Below are 20,798 nucleotides of genomic sequence, written 5' to 3' on the forward strand. Positions count from 1 at the left end.
TTTTTTTTTCTTCTTTTTTTTTTTTTTTTATGAGGCAAGTGGAAGGGAAGGAGAAAAAAGCACTTTTTACTTCACTGTAAGCTTTAAAACCATTTCTTATTATGCATGCAGGTAATAAATTAATACATATCTGGTGGCCCATATCAGTGGAAAACTAATAATTAGGTACTCACAGACCTAGATGCTCACTGTAGCTTGTAGTTAGATTTGGAGCAGCTTTGTAGTGGGAGCCTCACAAACAGATAAAAGTCAAAAAAATGTTCATAATGTAGTCAGTCAATTTCACAATGTAAAATGTTGGAAATGAAGTGGCTAGGCAGATAAAGGCAATGAGTTGTGGTTTTTTAATAAGTTAAATTCAACTTATATTAACAATTAATACCAGGACACCAGCGGCATCCTTCTGCAGTCAATGAATGTAAATGCTGGATTATGATCTCCTAATCTCTATTTTTAAATGATAGAGTGAATAGAAGCTAAACTAAAAGCAATGTCCACAGTAGGCAAAGAAGAAAGGCAAAGAGCAAGATTTCAGGAGGGAAGAAGAGAAGGAAGAATTGAGGGACAATTTCATCAAGTTCAGATACTGACAAGAAAAATGTGGCATATTTATCTTTCTTCAATTAGAACTGATGAACTACTGAGACAAGATGTTTCCTAGCTCAAACACTCTGGAATATAAAAATATGAAGCATTTTACCAAACAAATGTAGTTGGGGTGAGAGGCACCTTGAAGTAAAGAGACAAGGTAAAGGCAGGTTTTCAAAGAGTTAGTGAATGCCTTTTAGAAAGTCTTTTCAGAGATACCATAGAATCTTTTAAAGTAAACATAGCCAGCCTGGGTTCAGTCAGGTAAAGGCCTAAACAACTGTACATATAATGAGTGACATTCTAGTGGTATTCTGCAAAATCGCATACAGAACTGAGTATAGGACAACCAGATAAACATTAAATATGCAAATATCATTTCAGCCTCTCTGACTTAATTCAGAGCAAAAGGAAGAGTGCTGGGAATTCTCTCACCTGACATCAGTACAGGAATGAAATTATGGAGGCCATGTGTAAAAGAAAAAGTCCTACAGGCAGAAAAACACTGCCTGGCTGGTCGGCACTTTCAATAGCACTGATCAAACACAGAGCCTCTCCTCTGCCTCAGCTATGGCATGACAATCCCAGCACAGTGCCTCTAGTATAATATGCATGCCTAACACACAGAGATTGCCAGATTCCCAGAAAGAGCATGGATATGTTTCATGTTCCATGAACTGAAAGGACCTGCAGACATGTTGTACCTTTTCTGTCCCAGATATGGGGCATAAAGAAGCTGCAGCTGATGGCCAGGAAAAGGGTGACAAGCCTTCAAGCAAGCAGATAGGCTGGCAGTTCAGGAAAAAGACAGATCCTGCTTTGTTATGTCAGACTGGGACATAGGACATAGCTGGACTGGCTTGTCACCAAGGAAGTGGAACTGCAGCCACCACCACAATGTTGCATAGAAAAGGGAAATAAAGTTGCTTCCCTCTTCTCATCAGCATCTGTCTGCTCTTCAACGATCCTGCTTCAGCCTTTCATGGAAAATCCTGATTCAAAGGGAAAACACCATGCCCAGGTTAGAGGAAGGTCCATACTGACAATGATATGTTTGTATCTCCTATGAACCAATCTGCAGGAAACGGCCCAGAGATTTAAGTCCTCCTTGATTTAAGTCAGTGCTTGGAAGATGGGAGCTTACAGGCTGCTGACCAGGATTCCCAGTGTCTTTAGCCTCCTGATATGGAGGGAATGGCTGGGGTAGTAGACATGATGCCTAGATATTTTTTTTGCTTTTTATAAATATTTTAATATATTTGTAGCTTTGTATATTTTATATACATATAAATATATATACACATATATATTTTATATGTAGCAGTATAGTTTTTAACACTTGCTTACACTTTAGAATAGTAGGCTACACTTTCTCACACATTTATGCCACATTATTGAAATTCTAATTAGTTTATTTTCAAGAACAGAGCTTCTAACAAGGACAGTTTTGCACCAGCATTTAGAAAACATAACAAATTATGGAGTGAGGAGCCCCTTGGAGTCTTTCCAGTAGGGCAGGTCCAAGGCGGGTTACCAAGTTAACAAGTCTTCTATTGGATGTAACTGCTAGATATACTAATTAATTAAACTCATTAAAAGTGTGGAAATCCACTACTGTGCATAAACATACAGCTATATTTTGTGCATCTGAAAGCTTTCATTAAAGAATTGTTCACTACATTATCCCTTTAATATTGTTTAGAAAGCTTTCCTTTTGATTCCAGGCAACAGGGAGGTGCCTGGACAATGTGCCTTAATAACAGGTTTTTCATTGCCTCTGGGAGGCAATAGTGAAGCAGAAGAGGAGATTAGATTTTAACACATAACATGGTTTGGAGCTTAGGACATCAGCTATTGATAGATAGATTAGATAGATAGATAGATAGATAGATAGATAGATAGATAGATAGATAGATAGATAGATTTATTCCTAGTCTTGCCTAGTGAAGAAAGCAGCATCATATTATACAGGCAGATGGTGGGCACTAAAATCCCCTGAAAGCTGTTATTTATAGTAAATTGTCACCATGACCCGGAGTATCTCACTCCCAATACATGTTGTGCCACTTCCTTCTGTTTCTGGAAATGACAGACTATTTGCTTTCCACTGTGCAGCAAAGTTCATTTGAGGATAGGAAGCACCAAGTACCAAGGAGCTTATTCTGGCAGATAATATTAGAGAGCCCAGTTTACAAACTGAGAGTGCCCATCTGCATGAGGCACACAAGAGCTGCAGTAGCACAGACAGGACTGTCAGTTTGCTTTTACGTGGGAGGACTGAGGCCAATATTGACAGAAAGGAACTGCTTGTTAAAAAAAAAATAAAAATAAAATAAATACTTCTCTATTTTTAATCTGGTTGCAGCTGGAACATAGTTAATTTGTGGTCCTTCAGTATTATTGTTGTTTGTGGTCATCAGAGATAGCAGAAGGTGCCAGAATGGTGCAATATGCTGGCAACAAGAACATGCCTTTAAAATTGTAGAAGAGATTTTAGAGTCTTTCAGTCCTACTTATTTACACATTAAGGATTTTAAAAACACAGTTGTATGTCTCAAAACACTGTCAAGGACACAGAAGGAATATGCCATAAAATAGACCACAGCAGGAACTCAAGATAAAAAATTATGACAGGAAGGTATTAATTCCAGGCCTAATCTCCTGAAATCTAATCTCCAGGAGGTGAGATCTGGTTATGACATTATGGCTAACATATCAGGTCAAAAATTCCCAGAGTGGCAAACTAGGAAAGGAAGCAACTGCTCATACACATACCACATCAAGTTATGAGAGCAGCATCTGCTACTATCCCATGGATGACGAAAACTTGGAATGTATAAAAGTGGCATCTCCAGAAGAACATTCTTGGATCCCCACAACTGAGAAGCCCACGAAGAACCAATGGGATGCCCCTGGATCCATGCGTGGTGGCTATCTTCAGCTTGATCTCGCTGTCTTTCTCTCTCTGTCCCCTGCTCCATCCCCACCTCCTCCCTTCTATTACATTTTATGTCTCTCCCCCACATTTAGTGTTAAATAAAATCCATATTCTTAGCTTATACTGTGATTCTGTGACCCTGTGATATTATTTATTTCAACATATGGTCTCGTTTGCACTTTAATTCAGGCAGAGGCATCTCTCACTAATCAGATCATAACAACCAGCTTACCAGGCTTAGCAGCTTTTGTGGAAAATATCCACAGTGTTTTAAATACGATTCCTTTAAACAAGTGAGTGTGACTTGCAGAATTTCTAAAATTATCTTTTATCCAAAATATCTGGACCCATGGTTATATCTGCAGAGCAGGTCTTAGGTGACTTAATAAAAAACGTTTTAAAATATCGTATTTTCTTTCAGCTAGCAAGAAATTAATCTCATGTTAATTACAATGAAATTTTGCTGTATTTTTTAATGCTGTAAGGATCAGGTTGTTACTTTATATAAGTTATGGTTTAGACTGATTTCCTGAGATTATTGGTATTTTGCTCAAGAACTGGCCTTCATACTTTGAGAATTTATGTAATTATTTTAGAAGATTTTGTTTCCTAAAATTATTACATAGCACTTTCTATCTTTCTTCTACTAATTTTTCCAGGTCTTAAAAAAGAGAAAATTTATTTATATATTTTTAAAAATCCAAGACTTGTTCCCTATCATGATTCAACCTAATTGTCCCAATCTTCTGTTAGCCACGTGTCTCCCTTTTGGATGGGTCATTGCATGGAAATTGTTTTTAGAGTCTGGATCAATCACTTGAGATACCTCTGTGTAGCATTTTGTAGTCAGAAAGTTCCATCTTTTGAAATAATCGTTTTGATGGGTAAAATTGGTATTGACTGAAAACTATTGGCTCTAAGAATTATGGAAATTAAATACTTCCAATATAACTGTTATAAAATAACTGATAAAATATTTTGAGACAACTGGTTATAACTATTATTGACATCAAATTACAAAATGGATTTTTTCCTATCTATTTCCAAGAAAGAGACTGAAAAAATGTTCTTGATCTATTTTTTTTATTAAATTCTTCACAATGGATTAAGAATGTGAAATATTAAATGCTCTCCACAACTGTGGAGATCTGGCAAGAACACAGATGAAGGAGTCAGATGGTAAGTGTTGAACATTATTTACTGAACATGTCATTTGTTGTGTATGATACCAATGTACACATATAAGAATGGATCAAAGTGGACAATCAACCAGAGGTATTGTAAATTTTCTTTCCTTTTGCTATTTCCAGACTAAATCACCAATATTTTTGAAAATTTACATACCTGTGATATTAAGAGCAGAGACTATTATGTAAAAATGTACAAAACATTTCAACAAAAAGTCAATGACCAAAACAAGCCTCAAAGTATGTAATGCTATTTTTCATTATTATTTTACTAAGACTCCAACAGATGTGATTCATAACTTTCTATAACTATGCACTGCAACTGCGATGCTATATCTCAAAAGAAAGCAAAATATTCTGATGTCATATACGAGCTCCTTTCTTTAAACTTTCCTGCTGAGCAGAATAGAATGGTCAGACTTTTGAAGTGCAGAGCAGTACAGTCAGCTGCTCCCCAGACACACAGGGAGATTATATTTATTCCCACCTTAAATTATTATTATTGCCAAATGTCTTTCAGCTTTTTACACCAATCTAAAACCTTCTAATAATGTAAGTACAGGCAAATACTTCACATAGAATGTTTACACCCAAATATGATACTGGTAGTACTTTTGCATTCTAACATTAGTATAATTTCCATGTTATACTGAAATCAAAGCATCACAAAATAGAGCGATGAAATATCTTTACTTTAAAGTACCAAAGAATAAAAATAAATATCTCATTTTCAATCACAGCATCGTGGTGAACAGCATCTAGTTTTGCTATTGTTATTCATATTGGCTATTGTATGCTCATCTCAGGACATACATGTATTTTGTGAGAACACTTTGTTGAAAATCAGTACAGCATACAGATCTAACAGAAAGATCCCCAGAACAATTTCAGCTGGCAGATTCTTTGCCGTGTCGCCCTTCCATTCACAACATAAAACAATCCCACAGAATGAAATACCAAACCCATTAACAATGAGAAAGCCTTTAACATCCACAGAAAATTTTCACTCCTAATAGGCCAAGGAATACTTACTAAGGTCTCTATACATGATATAAACATCCCTTTACATTTTAGGGAATGAGACTGCATTAAAAGTATTCTACAACTCTAAGTTACTCCAACACCCCTTGAAAAACTCACTAAACTATAAAATATCTTTAAAGTCAGGTTTTTTTCCGTCTTTCTATAAAAACAATCTATTTTCTGAGGAATACAAAAAAATTTATTGTTATGAAATACTAACAAATAATTAACAAAAATCTCTGTGTAAATCAATATTTCAGGATAGATCAAGCCCAGCTTGTAGGAAAAAGTTTTTGTTAAAAGCATGAAAAAATTACCATGCTGGGTTCCATGCTTAGTTTCAGTAAGAAAACTGACAATCTTTTGTTTCTGGGATAGAGACGCATCCAGTTAATAATTAATCCTGTTAGAAAATTTACCAATTAATAAACAGTTTGAATTACTGTACTTTTTCCATGAGTCTGAAGTTTGTAGATGAGGAGATGGATGAAACAACTTACACTGCACTTGTCTGTATTTTCTCTAATTTAAAATATAGGATTCCCAGCACTCCAGTTGTAGATATGTCTAGTGGATGCTCATGGAAGCAGTACAACAGTCACAGAAGTGAACTTTCCTTTGATTAATCCTTCCAAGCTCTGGCAATTGATTGAAAGACTGCTTGAGAGGGAAGTTGTATCTGGATCACTGTGGTTTATGGGGATAGATAGACTATACTGGGGTGTTTTTTAAGCCCTTCCTTAATAAGATCCACAATTTAATCAGGTGGAGGTTGTTTTGTGATGTCACAGACTTGTTTTATACTAGGATATGGTTACAATTTTTCTACTACACAAAACAAATCTCTGTTATACAGAAGGCCCTCAATGGAATTACATTTATTTTTTGGAAGACAGTAAGTTGATTAATTTTGTTGTTATTAAGCTTGTGAGCCTTAAAATAATTATCAAGACCACTGTTCTGAAAAAGGAAACAAGACCAGAACAAAAAAAAATAAACCTATTTCATTGGACTAGGTAACATCTACTTGCCCCTGGGCTCATATCTACCCTGTGTTTCCACAAGACTTGTCAGAAAAATAACCTGTTCCATCTTGGACTGCATAATGACCAAGACAAGTCACAAATTCACAGAGAATATTGTGAAGTACATATCTTACGAAATGTTAAGTGTCTCTATACCATTAAGGCATTTAGGAAAAATTAATCAATAATTGTCTTATATCTATTCCCCAAATATGTTTTCCCACACTGGAGATAATTCCTTTACCACTCTGATTTTTAAAATTTTTTTTTCTAGTCTTTAAGAATGCGATAAAACTATTACTAGCTGAAAGTGGTAGTGTAATAGGAGTTAAATTTTCTTCATAGTTACAGGTAAACTATTACTTTTCTTTTTCCTTTATAACACATTTACAGAGACTTTAAATGGAATCATACAACTTCTCCTAGTTTTGGTCCTAGTTTCCCCATGTACAGTCTGAAATCTTTGGCTAAGCATGTTTGACCAGCAAAGGACAAGATATTTGCAGGGTTTAACTGATTCTCATAAACTTTATACACAGCTGTGCTTTGAGTAAAATGTTCTTCTAAGGAAAAGGAAAAGATATTAGGTACAAAATTTCAAGCTTTTAAGAAAAGTCAACTGAATACAAATTGTTTTCCACTCTTCTAATAAGTATCCCCAATAAAAATCTGTAATTTTAGCAATTTATTGATGCAGACAACACATTTTCACAATGCCTTCAAATGCAAGAAAACATATGCCATGTTGCCCATGCTGCAAAAAACTGAAGCACAGGGGTTACTTCTATCCCATGAAGATTTAAAACAAACATGTCAAGGTTCTGCTCTTACAGGAGTGTGTTTGGGTTTAGAACCACACTTCTATCCTTCAGTGTCACATTACACTATTCTTAAGGCTTCTTATCTGTACATGGGAGGGCCCCTGGGCATTCCTGGCTGCATCCCTGGGAGGCATGGATTTCCAGGTGGATAGCCTGGTACTCTCCTGGGCCCTGGAGGCCTTGTCACAGCTATGGATGGTGGAGGAAGGTTTCCTCCTCGGCTCTGTGGAGGATAGTGGCCATTCAGGACAGGGCCAGGATGCTGGAGTGTCTGAGAGGAGCTGGCTTCTTGTGGCTGGCCTGTCTTCTTTGATTCGTTGCCATCCTGTCCTTTCTTGCCATCTGGAATGTGTTTGGAGGACAGGATTAACAAATGGTTGTGCAAGCCTGAAGCTCCCTGACAGGGAAATCCAGCATCTGCCTGACTATCCTTATCTAGCAGTAGAAATTCTGGCCCTCCTGTGCCCAAACCTGGGCTGATGCATTCTCATGACTTTTGTGCTGTATTTTCCATCCACTTTTTCTGCAAGGATCTCGTTGGGGCAGGTGGGCAGTTTCTCAAGATGCACTTAGATATCATCTATCCATGGTGATGAAGGCAGTAATTACACAGGCTCTTCCAAAGACAGTCATCTCTCATCTGGGTTTCCCTCCTAGGCTTGAGGCAGTTTAGTGGCTGTAGGGCATGCATGCATGATGAGGGAAAGGAAACAGCCAGAAAAATCCCTGGGGACAGACTGACACCCACCTGCCCCAGCCACGCTTTCTGATAAGAGATGCTTCCTGTGTTCTCATTACACCTTCTCCATGTCAACCTGGCACAGATGACAAATACTTTCCTATGTAGTTCTGGGTCATCACAGTGCAGCAGAAGGGTAGCAGGTTTAGATTTTGACTAGTTTGTGAAAGATAAGAAGGATCACTAGCACTTAGACCAAGCTTTAATTGCTTTTTTCCAGCAGGGCTGTGACTTTCAGTTCATTATAGATAAACTTTTAGTTTTGGTGCTGCCAGGTATGGAGTAACATTGCAGTATTTCTTAAACAAGTCAGAAAAAGAGATTAGGCTAATACTAGTGATTCAGTACTGTGAAGATGTTTCAGGAGATTACAGAGAGGAAGCAGTCAAGGCAGTGAGGAAGACTAGGATCACACATACATGAGTTCTTCATCATGAGACATTCAAACCAATTCTTACCTTTGTTTGCAGTGGATTCATCTTGCTTGTCTCCTTTTGGCTTTGCTGTTGACGGTTCTGTCTCAAATGGATTTTCCTCTTGTTCATTTGATTTTTGTGCCTTTTGTTTATTTCTTCTTTTATTTTCTTCTGCTTGCTAATGATAGGGAGATAGAAGGCATCTTTCAGTGACCTGAACGGTTTCTCTAATATTTAGTAAAATGCAAAAAATCAATAATTCTTTATTCTTACACTTTGTAACTTCTTTTTAAGTTCCAAGTTAGCTTCCTTGTAAGATTTGGATGTTGCATTCAGATAATAAATGCTCAGGCTAAATTCAAAAAATAATAGTCTCTTGTTAGACAATTATTTAAATGGAAAAACTCAGAACATTCTTTTAGTAATCATTACAGTTGTGATAATATAAGACCTATACAACGAACCATGCGCTTCCTTGCATTGTGAAGAAGGCACTGTTATTTCAGGGGAGGGAAATGGAATAAATTTTTCTATATATTAATATTCTACATTCAGTCTTATAGTATTTAAGAAAGCGGTTTCAATAAGTAGTGTTAAACTGTGAAATGCCTTCTATAAAATAAATTACAAAAGTTAAGTTGCATGACATACCTTAAAAATGAGTAAATCATATTTATGAAAACTTCTGAACAAATATAGTAAGCAATCTGAAATACTGTCAAGAAGAGAACCAAAATAATATTCTTTTTTTATTGTTACTTCCTTCTTCTACTAAGAAAAAACATAAGAATATTTGCATTTTTTAGTGCATGTAATTACTATTGTGACAACTCTATGAAATTATTTGTTTTCACTATCCTGATTTAATAAGAAAAAATCTACTGTGGAATCTTTAATTGACATGAGCAGTAAATAATTAATCAGCATATGAGGTTTCTCTGCTTTGCTTAATTTTGCTTTGTATTTTCACTCTTTCTTGTTTTTTTTCTTCTATCTATTTTTAGTGTCCTTACCCTTTATAGCTAAGGGTTAAAATAGAATATGGCCTTAAGTGAACCTTGGCAAAATTTCATCTCAATATGTTATATTACTCATATAAAATCCTTTTGTAATTTCTATTGTGTTCTGCAATCTTCTCTACATTTACTTGCAGCTTATGTCTGTATAGAATTAACTTTTAGTTCAGCAGTATGCTATATTACCTGATATAATAATCCAATGAAGCAGGCTAAAATGTCTTGATAAACCAGGACTCAATACAATCTCTAAGAGCAAACATTCCAGGGTCATTTTCCTTTACCAGTTACTGAGTCACTCACAAAATCCTCTACTAGCCTTATTTCACAGACCCTCCAAAACTCTGTCTCACACCCCTGTCTCAAAATTATAGAGCAAAGTCTTTATCAATTAAAGGCACTGAAGATCAGATTCACTGGAAGTTACTGAGAATAACTCTGCTCCATGATGTTTGTGTTCCTATTGAACTTGCTAAGGATTTATGATGCACTGTTCTGTATATTGAACAAGTGGATAAATGTAAGAGCACTGCAGATTCCCTGTAGGCCTTTTCCATTTTAATACTTTTTTATCTTTTTTAGCAGGAACAGCATTTTTTAAAAGCATAACTAAGCAAAAAAAAAGCCACTGAACAAAAAAGAGATATCAACCTTTCTGCAAATGCATGTTAAGTTTGCACAAAGAAAAGACTCATGAATTGTTCAAGCACTCATCACTGGACAATCAGCACTGCATTTCTTAGATATTCAGGCAGAGATGATTCAGAGAGAAAGAAACTTAGCAGACCTTACATACAGCAAGCATTGAGTTAGTATTCTATACGTACACCATCAGCAGTATAAAGGGTAGGATAAGTCCAGGGTTAGAGGCATAACCAAATACCTTCCCAAACCAGGAAGGAAAGTCGTGCTCCAGAGTTTCTGATATGACTTCAAACATTCTAGTCTTCCCACTAATGAGACAGAAAAGTTGACAATATATCACATACAAATATTTTTGCAACTATGAATAGATAAGCTAATCACATCACATCAAACCTGGGAAAAGGATAATAGCTGGTATGTTAACATTATTTAAAATTTACTCTCTGAAGAGAGTATTGTCTAAATTATGTATTCTAAGGGGGAAAATAGACACCAAAATACCTATAGTGTGCTAATAGATTTTGCCATGTTACCACACAAATTATTCCGTGAATCCGTGTATGAGTTGTGAACTCCATACCATCAACCCATGAATGAAGCATAATTTGTGCTCTATGAAGACATGGGGAAAAAATTCAAATTCGATTTTTTTGTTTGACAAGCAAAAAGTGATTTTCTTGCAACTGTTTTTTGTTCAGTCCAATCCTTCTTTCTCTTTGGTGTGTACCAATGGTACATGAGCCAGTGGTTGTGTTTCAGGGTATTTTTGTTGTTGTTGCAGTAATTTAGTTTACCTTCATATGTAATAGCTCCAGCTTACTTAGAAAATTATTTTCTCCCAAGGTTATTTTCCTTCAGAAGTATATCAATAGATGTTCTGAAAATACTTTTCTGTTTATTTTGCCTTTTTCTGTGCCTCAGGGCACAGAAGGTTGTAATTTTTAACCGAGACAAGACTGGCAAAATGGGTTTCTGATATAAATTCTAATTAGTAGTTTTACTTAGTTGCAGGAATTGTCAGCAAATTGCCACCTGATTGTCCAGTCGTTGAAGTTTCCTGTCACTGCTTTTCAGTTCTGGTAGAGAACTTATTACAAACGGGTCCTTTTCTTAACTCATTCTCAATATTTACACCCTTTCAAGTAATATAAAATTTTTGCAGGCAGAATTCTTCAGACCTGTTCTTTCTCTCTACTTGCCCTACCCACTCACAGTAGATGAGAAATTTCATCCTCTGCTCTCCTCATGCTCTGCAGCATGCACAAAGCTTTTTCTACTTCAATATTGCTAATTCTGTCCTATTTTCCCTGCTCTTGGCAGGTCTCTCTTGAATTATGTATGTTGCTTTAATGAACAGACTAAAATTTAAACAAACAAACAAACAAACAAACAAACAAACCTAAACCCCAAAAGATTCACACATTTCAAAAAAGGATGGGACACTGATTTACTAACAGGAACATTAATTGTACTGAGGCTGAATGAACCTTTCAGTTTCAAGTGCATTGAAGATTTCACTTTTTGATGATATGTATATATCATCATTTATCTCTGCACATGACTGAGAAAAAGTGACAAACATTATCCTTCTCATTTTGAAGAGTAATCTCACCGTTTAGTTAACACGCAATTTTAAAACTGCTGCTGCTCAGAACTGACCCCAAATAGTTCCCTCAATATGTTTGTGTAGGACTCAAAAAAAAAAAAAAAGAAAAATATTAATTTGTATCTCTTGTTTTGTTGTAAATTCTTCTCTAAATTCAAGCAATTATCTGTCTCATCAGAATTTTCGTCATGTCATGTGATTCTCCCTTTTAGGTAGCTGTGACTATTGCAATGACAATCCCTGTCATTTTGCCTTTGGACAAACTTAATTTGGTGAGATTCTGCTCCTTTGCAAAGTGCACTGGAGATCCTGCAGATGCCATTTTACTCACGACAGTATATATTATTTAAACCTTTCATTGCAACCTGAATGACTCTTTTACTGTTCTCCTGCTCTTGCTTTGTTAATATTTTATTCAAAAGAAAGGCTGAAGAGTTTTAAAATTTTTATCTTGTCTGTTGTGGTATGATACAACTCATTGTACTTATATTTCATGTTACCTGGTAGGTAAAAATGATGAAAATAGTCCTAGATTTTCCAGGTACTGTGGACAAAAGGAGAAAGTGTAGCAAAGTCTAAACTACCTTGAATACAAGATGTGCTTGCAAGGAAGGCCTAGGTGTTTAGAGGAAATGGATGACTATGGAGGCCTTTGAAGACTTCAGAAACAAGTTCAGCTTCACATGGTAGGTAGTACAGTCACACAAAATTCTATGAGCTGGAGACAGTCACAGCACTCAAAGGCAACCACAGTGCATTTATCACACCCTCATGCATTATGATCTGCCCTTCCTACATACAGACATTTCCTAAAAGCCATCACTTTCAAGTACAACAGGTCACTGCTATACTCCTTAAAAATAGTTTTTCTTCAGTGCAGCAGTAATGATAATTTTTTTACACTGAAATTGATAAAAAGAAATTCTTTTCTATTCTACATCTCAGATAAAACTTTCAAAAGAATTAGTCAGTTTTCCAGGACTCCAGCTTCGGGAATTATCCACAATGAAAAATTCATCACAATTAAACACTCAGCATATCAGGTGCTAATGCTTATTGTAGAGGCATTATTTTTCATTACTGTGATGTGAGGAAGCAGTTCATTACAACAATTGCAAAAAATGGAGTTAAAATGCAAAGAACCTGAAAGGACCACAGTCAAAAGATGGTGGGATGGAGACAATGGTGTACACAGCAGGCAGTGTGGAGAGAAAGAGGATGAAAAGCAGCATGGCCATGTAGAAGTTATTGGATCTGGAAGCCTTGAAGACCCGTTCTTGGGGGACATTGCAGCACATCACTGCCCAGCACTGCAGGTACATCGACGTGTGGAGGCGGAACACGTTGATTGCTGGGAGACATGGAGCATAAAAAGATCCCATCCTAGAAGACAAGCAAATAAATAAAATAACCACTGTGTTATAGGACTTCTTTCTTCCCAAGCATGCCACACATTCCCTCTGACAATGTGTTTTGCACACTGTGCACTCAGAAATTCATATAGCAAATTTTATGGGGTTTTTAACTGTTTTTTGCTCTTTTTTAAAAAAGGTTGAAGGTGTACAAAGATAATTACCTGTATGAACTTTTTATTTCAAAGTCCTCTTTCTCTGTAAATTAAACGATGACTCGGCAAAATGTTATTCACTCCTAATTTTTCCAGGTAACCTCTTGCTTGTGTTGTGTAAAGAAAGGATAGCCATAAAACTAGGTATTACCAATTCCCACAGCTAGGTATAAACAAAATAATTTCATTCGTAGTTTATTACTTTTATTGATATACTAGCACTTTTTTAGGAAGGATATTTTATCTTAGTTGACATTTATTTCAACTGCTGTTGCCAGGGTAATTCAGTGCTTCATGCCAACAATTTTATTGATTCTGTTAAATACAGTTTTTTCTTGTGTATGGTTACATGGTTATGATGACACCAAAACAGTTGGCACGTTTTTTATTTTGATCACACCCTATTTCTTGTCTCATGCTGACTGAAGGGCAGTTAAATTCATTTTCATGGTCAAATTGCAGAGAATACAAGAAATCAGGAACCTGCTTCTTCCTTAATCCTTGCCCCTGTGATCAGGTGACAAGGTGATCAAGCTACACTGCTTTGCCCCTAAGTGCTTCATTCTTTCTATTTAGACACAGGAAATATATTTACATTAGGGTTGGAAAGATAAGTATAAATGCACAGATAAGTATAAATACATTTGCTTCAAGGAATTTTTGCACAGGAGTATGGGAAAAGAATGGTAAAGTATGCTGAAAGGCTAATTTTCAAAGGAAAGCACTACAGCAAGCAGTCAGTGAACAAAAGCATAAATTTAATCTGTGAAGATTTTTACTGGTTGGTTTTACGAACTCAGTGCAAAATCCTGATTTATGTGCTCCAATAATCTGAGCCCATAACTAGTTTTGAACTCTTCCAACTGATTGCAGTGCACCAGAGTTTGGTGTATATTGCATATGCTTCAATCAAATTAAAGCAATGGGATGTGATCAGGATTTCAGAAAAATCGTTCACAGATACAGATAAATCCCACCATCCTGCAGATACAAAATGCTTTGCCACACCTACCAGATCATGCCTTGGTTAAAGATCAATCCCAGCACATTTCCACTTATATCAAACTCAGAATATGATGGCTGAAAGAAATTATATGGGTGTTTTCATTAAGTTTGCACAAAGTTTTTAAAATTGTTAAAGCAGATGAAAACTCTCACTTTGTGGAGTAGTAGCACACTGGCATCAGGTTGCAAGGCCTCTTGTTGCATCTTATCAATGAATCATGAAATAAAGAATATAATTCAAGGCCACAAAGGTAGTTTTTAATATAGTTTGCAGCATTTTACTGAAAATCTTCCTGACATTAGTTCAGAGGCAGGTGCTAATGGAGAATTAAAAACCATTCTGGGTACTGGGTAAATTTTAAAGCAACAATTCAGAAAACTTCCATTAGAGTGGCTACTGGTTGTCAAAATATTGTGCCCTCCAGTACCACACCAGCAGTGAAATTTAATGTGATGAATGTGATTTAACTGATTTAATACCCAATTGAACTCTGTTTTTCTTTTCTTTTTTCATATTTCAGGTATTGTGCTTTTAAAGCTTTTCTTTTAACATTGATAGACTTTGTTAATAATTTCCTTTGTTTAATCTGAATATCTTATTTCTAATTTGAGTGTTTGATTCTAATTTTTCCTTTAAGATTCAGAACTTTAAGAGCTCCATGGGGTGTCATTATCTCTTTGATAGCTGAAGAAAGTCCTGTATCATATATTTTTATTTCCAGTGTAGACACATAAATGCAACCAAAATTGTTTATTGTTTTATTTCTGAACTAATAATTTGTCCTTTTGTTCTGATTTTTCAAATCTTTATTCACTTACTCAACTCTTTTTTCACCTTAATTATTAATATCATATTTATGAACATTTCCAGTTTAAACATTGATTACACTGAATTTAAGCAACAATTTAAAGGCAACATGTGTTAATTTGTGTTCATGTGCACTAGATCAAAACTTCCTGCTAAGAAATTGGTGGCTTTAAACTTTATGTTCATACCTGAATGTCTGTTTCAAATATATGATTTATATATATATATAAATATTATTTCTACATTTATGCACCATATCTGGTGTCCTGCCTGATTCACCATAATAATGGACAAAAAGGCCATCAATAATGCACATCTTCCAGGTAGCAATTATGTTGATAACTGATAGAGGGTAAGAAGGGCATGAGACGCAAAATAACAACTCCTTAATGGCTAAAATAAGACAAAGTCATTCTATGTATATATATGTAAATATATATATATATTTGTTTACAGTGAACTGATATCTTTATGTCATGTGTATTTATCAATCTGCTTACATAAGGGGAAAAATTAAATAGATTCCTAACAGGACACTTGAAAAGCAATTGACTGAAGAGAAATATCAAAAGCAACATGGAGATATTAATAGGATCATAGAGAATCAGAAAAAATATGACTGTTTTTTGTAGCATAGGTGCTAACATTAACAGAAAAAATAATTTGAAATCTAATTTTTAAACAAATAAAAATAAGGCCTTCCCACACAACATGCAAGTTAATCTCTGGAATCTTCACCAAAGGACATTTTGATTGTTAAAAACAATTTTTGTGTAGCAAAACGCTGAAAATTAATGAATATATATCCATGACCACTAACCACAGAGACATAGGTATAGCTACTTCCTAAGGATGATTTTCATATGAGCTATTTCCAGAAATTCAGTGATTTTCAGTTTCACCTTCCACTTCCAGCTGTTGTTTCAGGCAGCTTACTGGACCTGAGCACCTTAATGGACCAGATCATTACAGACATTCCTACAACATTACTGCCAAATAAAACGGTCAATTATAAAATGGTTTCAGGATCCCTTACAAGCAGATGTGTTGCTGACAATTTTTCTGCTTATGCTGTATTCAAACTCCTCCACTTGATTTTGATAGTGCAATTTGATATCATTACCTGTTTCACCACAACCTGACTAGCTGGCAGTATCCATCCCTACATCTCCATCCTGTTTGAGGCAGAATGTAAAGCCTAGAAATGATGCTGAAATTTCATGGGAGTCAGCAAGTAAGAATGAGATTGCTGTACCAGAAACAAAATATTTTTAACAGAAAACATGTACATTTTCACTTCCGCTGGAAAACTGGAACTTCCCAAGATGCAGTTCTTACCAATGCAAGAAATTTTTACATGTATGAAGATAAAATTTTGACAAAAGGAAGTTAAAGTAACAGCTACAATGATGCTTATGCAGAATTACCCTTGATAGTTTTAAATTTCATAGTTCTTTTCTGTACTTCTCAATAAGTACAATAAGAGACTTCAGGAGCTTCATAAGCTTTGACAACACCATGACTACTGCTTAAAAGATGAAGAACAGCATCAGACCCCTGAAAGCATGAGTAGCTTAATCTGGATCAGGTCAGTGTGAAACCAGAAGTCTCAACTCCCAAGTGAAGAGTTCTATGCCTGCTTATGTTATGGGCTTTACTATCTTTACATCAGCTAAACTAATTCTAATGAAAAAAATAAATAAAAATATAAATATAAATAAAAATAAAAATAAAAATAAAAATAAAAATATAAATATAAATATAAATATAAATATAAATATAAATATAAATATAAATATAAATATAAATATAAATATAAATACAAATACAAATATATATGTATGGACTTCTAGAACAATATCTAGAACTATGTGCTAGAAGACCCTATTCAATCAGTGAGATCATATTCTGTGAAATGTTCACATAGTAAATGCGTGAAAAATATGTGTTCTTAAAACAAAATAAAATTTGCTCTTACAAAATAAAACAAATTTTAAGACTCCTAAAGTTGCCCAAGTCCAAAGAAGATGACAAATATCAAGACATAAGCAAAATGCAAGAAAAATTAACACAATTAGTTCAGGGATTTTGAAGTTGGTGTATCTAACTAAAAGTTTACTCCATATCATTGAAAGGAAAATGAACTTTGTTATCTATTTCTGAAGCAATGTATAGAAAAGACATTTAAAATCAGATACTTACAAATCCATACTCTAAGTCCCAGCACCAGCAGTAATTGAAAAACCTAACGAAGACGGCTCTCAAAAAGTCGCCGATTAGAATTGTGATGTATGTTGTCATCATGTCGGAGACTGTCAGGCGCACAAATTCCTGTCAGAGCAGTATTATCTTTTAAGAGTACATTTAAGTAATTAATAGTTACAATAATATGTAAGTACTGTACCAATTCTGTAATTGTGCTTATTCTGCTTCAACATGGACAAAATTCCTAACCTTTCTACAGTCAGTAATTCTGTAACAATTCTGTAATGCGCCAGAAGTACTGCCCCTCATTTCTAGAGGTATCCTTTGCTCTAACTTGTGCTCATACTGTCAGATGAGACTTACAGGGTATGGTTAAACCAGAAAGGTTTCCAGCCAAGATCACTCCTATAACAGAAATGCAAGCTGATATCTTAAACAGCTTTTGATCGCTTTGACCTTGAAAAGATTATTTTAAAAAAGAAAGGGAAAAAAAAAAAAAGCACACGCTTCTTTATACTAGGGGGTCAATAAGAATAAATGTTCAACTGAATAAAATAAAAATGTGAGCAGATTTTCACTAAAATTTTATTGTTCTTTTGCATTATTTTGCTTGGCTAAAGACAGAGATGCCTTCTCAAAAGCATTCTGCTGTAAGAGCTGTCTTACATCCATGTCCCTTTTGAACTACTCCTTTATTTTTACAAAATTGGTAGACAAGTAAGGCAAAGATGGCATCAGGAAGAGGAAGATAAATTAAGAGAATGGCAGAAAGGAGAGGGAAAAAAGAAATGCTTTCAATTCTGTCAACTTACAGAGGAAAGAATTTCCAGTAGGATTCAAAGAATATAGAATCATTTTTATAAAACTTGTAGTTCAAGAAAAAGTCTCACATACACTTCTCCTCACATTTTCTCATGTAAATAACACTTGTTAGCCACAATAAAGAAGATTTAGATATCATGTCCTGTAAGACACTGTATGACCTAGTTTCAAATATGTGCTCCAAGCAGCTACATTACCTGTCCTACCATTGTTTCCCAGCATGGCCCTCTGGGGACATCAGCAGGATCCACATGTATTGGAGGAGCAGTTGAATTCTCTGGAATAGTACCATTGTACAAACTGGCTTCCCATATTGTCATGTTATATTTGACGATCTTTTCTTCTTCCAACTAAGTATGGGAATAAATTGGAGGGGAAAATAAATCAACATGAGCTTGTTATCAGCCCTCAAGAATGTCTATTCCAAAATTCCCATTGTTAGCTTAGGCATGGATGTAATTTACAGCGCAGAAAGAAAATAATGTCTTTTTCTTATATGTCTGGGACTGATTGGAGGTCCTCAATATTGCCCAGCTACATGTCAAACATAGTAAAGGAAAGTAAATATCTTGCCTTGAGGTTGATTTCATCCATTAGGGCGATAATGAAAGTGTAGAGATTGCCAAGAAAAAGAGCAAAGATTCTTCCCAGCTGCCATCTTAGAGCTATTCGAGGGTGGTAATTTTCCAGAGAACTGATTACATCAAATAAAGTTGGACAGAACATTCCTAAAAGTGACATAACTGTGTTCACCTGAGGAGCAAGGGGAAAAAGTTAACATTGAAATGCTAGAAATACATTCTTCTTTTATTATTGATCTGGGTGAAGGGTACGTTTCCATTACTACTTTTTATTTGGGTTTTATTAAAAACCAAAACCCACTCTGATTATCACAAGTTAATGAAATCCACACACCATTCCAGTCTGTCTCGTTTGACTAATTTCTTCTGCATGACACCTAATCTTATCTGAACTGTGCTCTGACAGAGCTAGGTACTGCTGATATGAAGAAGGAGATAAAAAATTTACAACATTAAGAGAGAAAAGGAGGTCTTTTCCACAAAGTCATCAGCAGCCCTTTATTATGCTGTGCTCTTCAGAAACAGATAACAAAAAATATATTTACAATGGATTTTTCTATTGCATAATTGCATAATTGTAAACAGTGCTCACTCCCTAAATGAATCTAGTGTAATAATATTTTCTACAAATGCAGCTTAATACTTCTATGAAGAATGCAAATTTTTTAGATATTGCTTCTTGCCGGGTATGTGGGAGCTGCACTTTTGTTTACTCTAAGTTGTAGATTAGGCGCTGGGATTTTTTTTCTGGTTAAATCCTCAATTCATATACCAATAATGCAAACGTAAGAAAATTTGATCCATAAAATATGAAAAATATGTGAATTTTACTCAGAAGGCAAATATATTTATGCAATTAAATATTAACATCCAATCAAGCAATGTTTTGTATTCACAAATATGTTAATTATCTGTCTATATGAAAATATTTAGCCAAATAATGTCAATGTTGCTTTACCCACTCCTTTAGAGATACACCTGCTCCAGACCTTAACTCAGCTGCCTTAGAAGTATACTTTTATTTTTTATAACTGTGAGCATAAAGAAAAATGTTAGCTACTTTCTGGATGGTAGCCCAGTTAGTGTTAGTAAAATCTGTTACCACACCTTTAAACTGAAAAAAAGCTGAATTCCTCCAAGCTCTGTCATCTCAGAGCTTGTGCTGCCTTAAATCAAGGAGTTTAGTACACAATTTTTCCTTTCCCATCAAACTAAAATGTGATAACAACCTGCTCACAACAGCCCTGTTTCTCTGGATTCCAGAACTGGGTATTTCATATTTTAATGTTACTATCTCAGTCAGGCTTTGGTGTTGAGAATTCTGAATTGATTTTCCTTGTTCCCATCACCGATCTCATCAGGTGAGGCTAACAACTTTCTGCCTTAATTGAAGCCAGCTATGCACTTTACACTCCAGCTCAGAAGATAAACTAGTATCAAAGTATCAAACTAGTGCAAAACTATCAAACTAGTTTTACAACATGCACAGTAGCATTTTTGCTAAGAAAGTAAAACCTTCCCAGCACACTGATATACTGCACACTGTCGTAGCACACAAATCACCATCTTCACTATCCACCTCTATCAAGCAGGCTGCATCTGCTTTTGAGGAAAGAAGTAGGCAGAGATTAAGCACAAAAAAAAATGGCATGTGACTTTTGGACAGCGCAAGTGGAACTGGAAGGCTTCCATTTCAACCTGTTGCTACACGACAGAGATGTGTCTATGAGGTGCCAAATAACTTTCTCTGTGCCCACAGACCAATCACTCTGCTTGGGCTAATCTCAGGAGTAAAGCAAGAGAGCA

General features: G+C 35.4%; 1 protein-coding gene across 1 annotated transcript in view; it reads right to left on the reverse strand.

Annotated features, from left to right (window-relative positions):
• Positions 1-4,963: 4,963 nt before the first annotated feature.
• TMC1 (transmembrane channel like 1) overlaps positions 4,964-20,798 on the reverse strand; it is a 59,484-nt gene continuing 43,649 nt past the window's right edge. The window contains exons 12-20 of the mRNA XM_056514647.1: positions 18,985-19,164; positions 18,609-18,761; positions 17,587-17,715; positions 14,584-14,651; positions 13,148-13,387; positions 10,581-10,706; positions 9,011-9,089; positions 8,780-8,915; positions 4,964-7,924 (exon numbers count right to left, since the gene is read on the reverse strand). Coding sequence (XP_056370622.1) covers positions 7,662-7,924; positions 8,780-8,915; positions 9,011-9,089; positions 10,581-10,706; positions 13,148-13,387; positions 14,584-14,651; positions 17,587-17,715; positions 18,609-18,761; positions 18,985-19,164 — 1,374 coding nt within the window. The 3' untranslated portion in view covers positions 4,964-7,661. The remainder of the gene's footprint in view (positions 7,925-8,779; positions 8,916-9,010; positions 9,090-10,580; positions 10,707-13,147; positions 13,388-14,583; positions 14,652-17,586; positions 17,716-18,608; positions 18,762-18,984; positions 19,165-20,798) is intronic.

The sequence above is a fragment of the Oenanthe melanoleuca genome, chromosome Z (genome assembly GCF_029582105.1).
Source record: "Oenanthe melanoleuca isolate GR-GAL-2019-014 chromosome Z, OMel1.0, whole genome shotgun sequence".
Lineage (NCBI taxonomy): Eukaryota > Metazoa > Chordata > Aves > Passeriformes > Muscicapidae > Oenanthe > Oenanthe melanoleuca.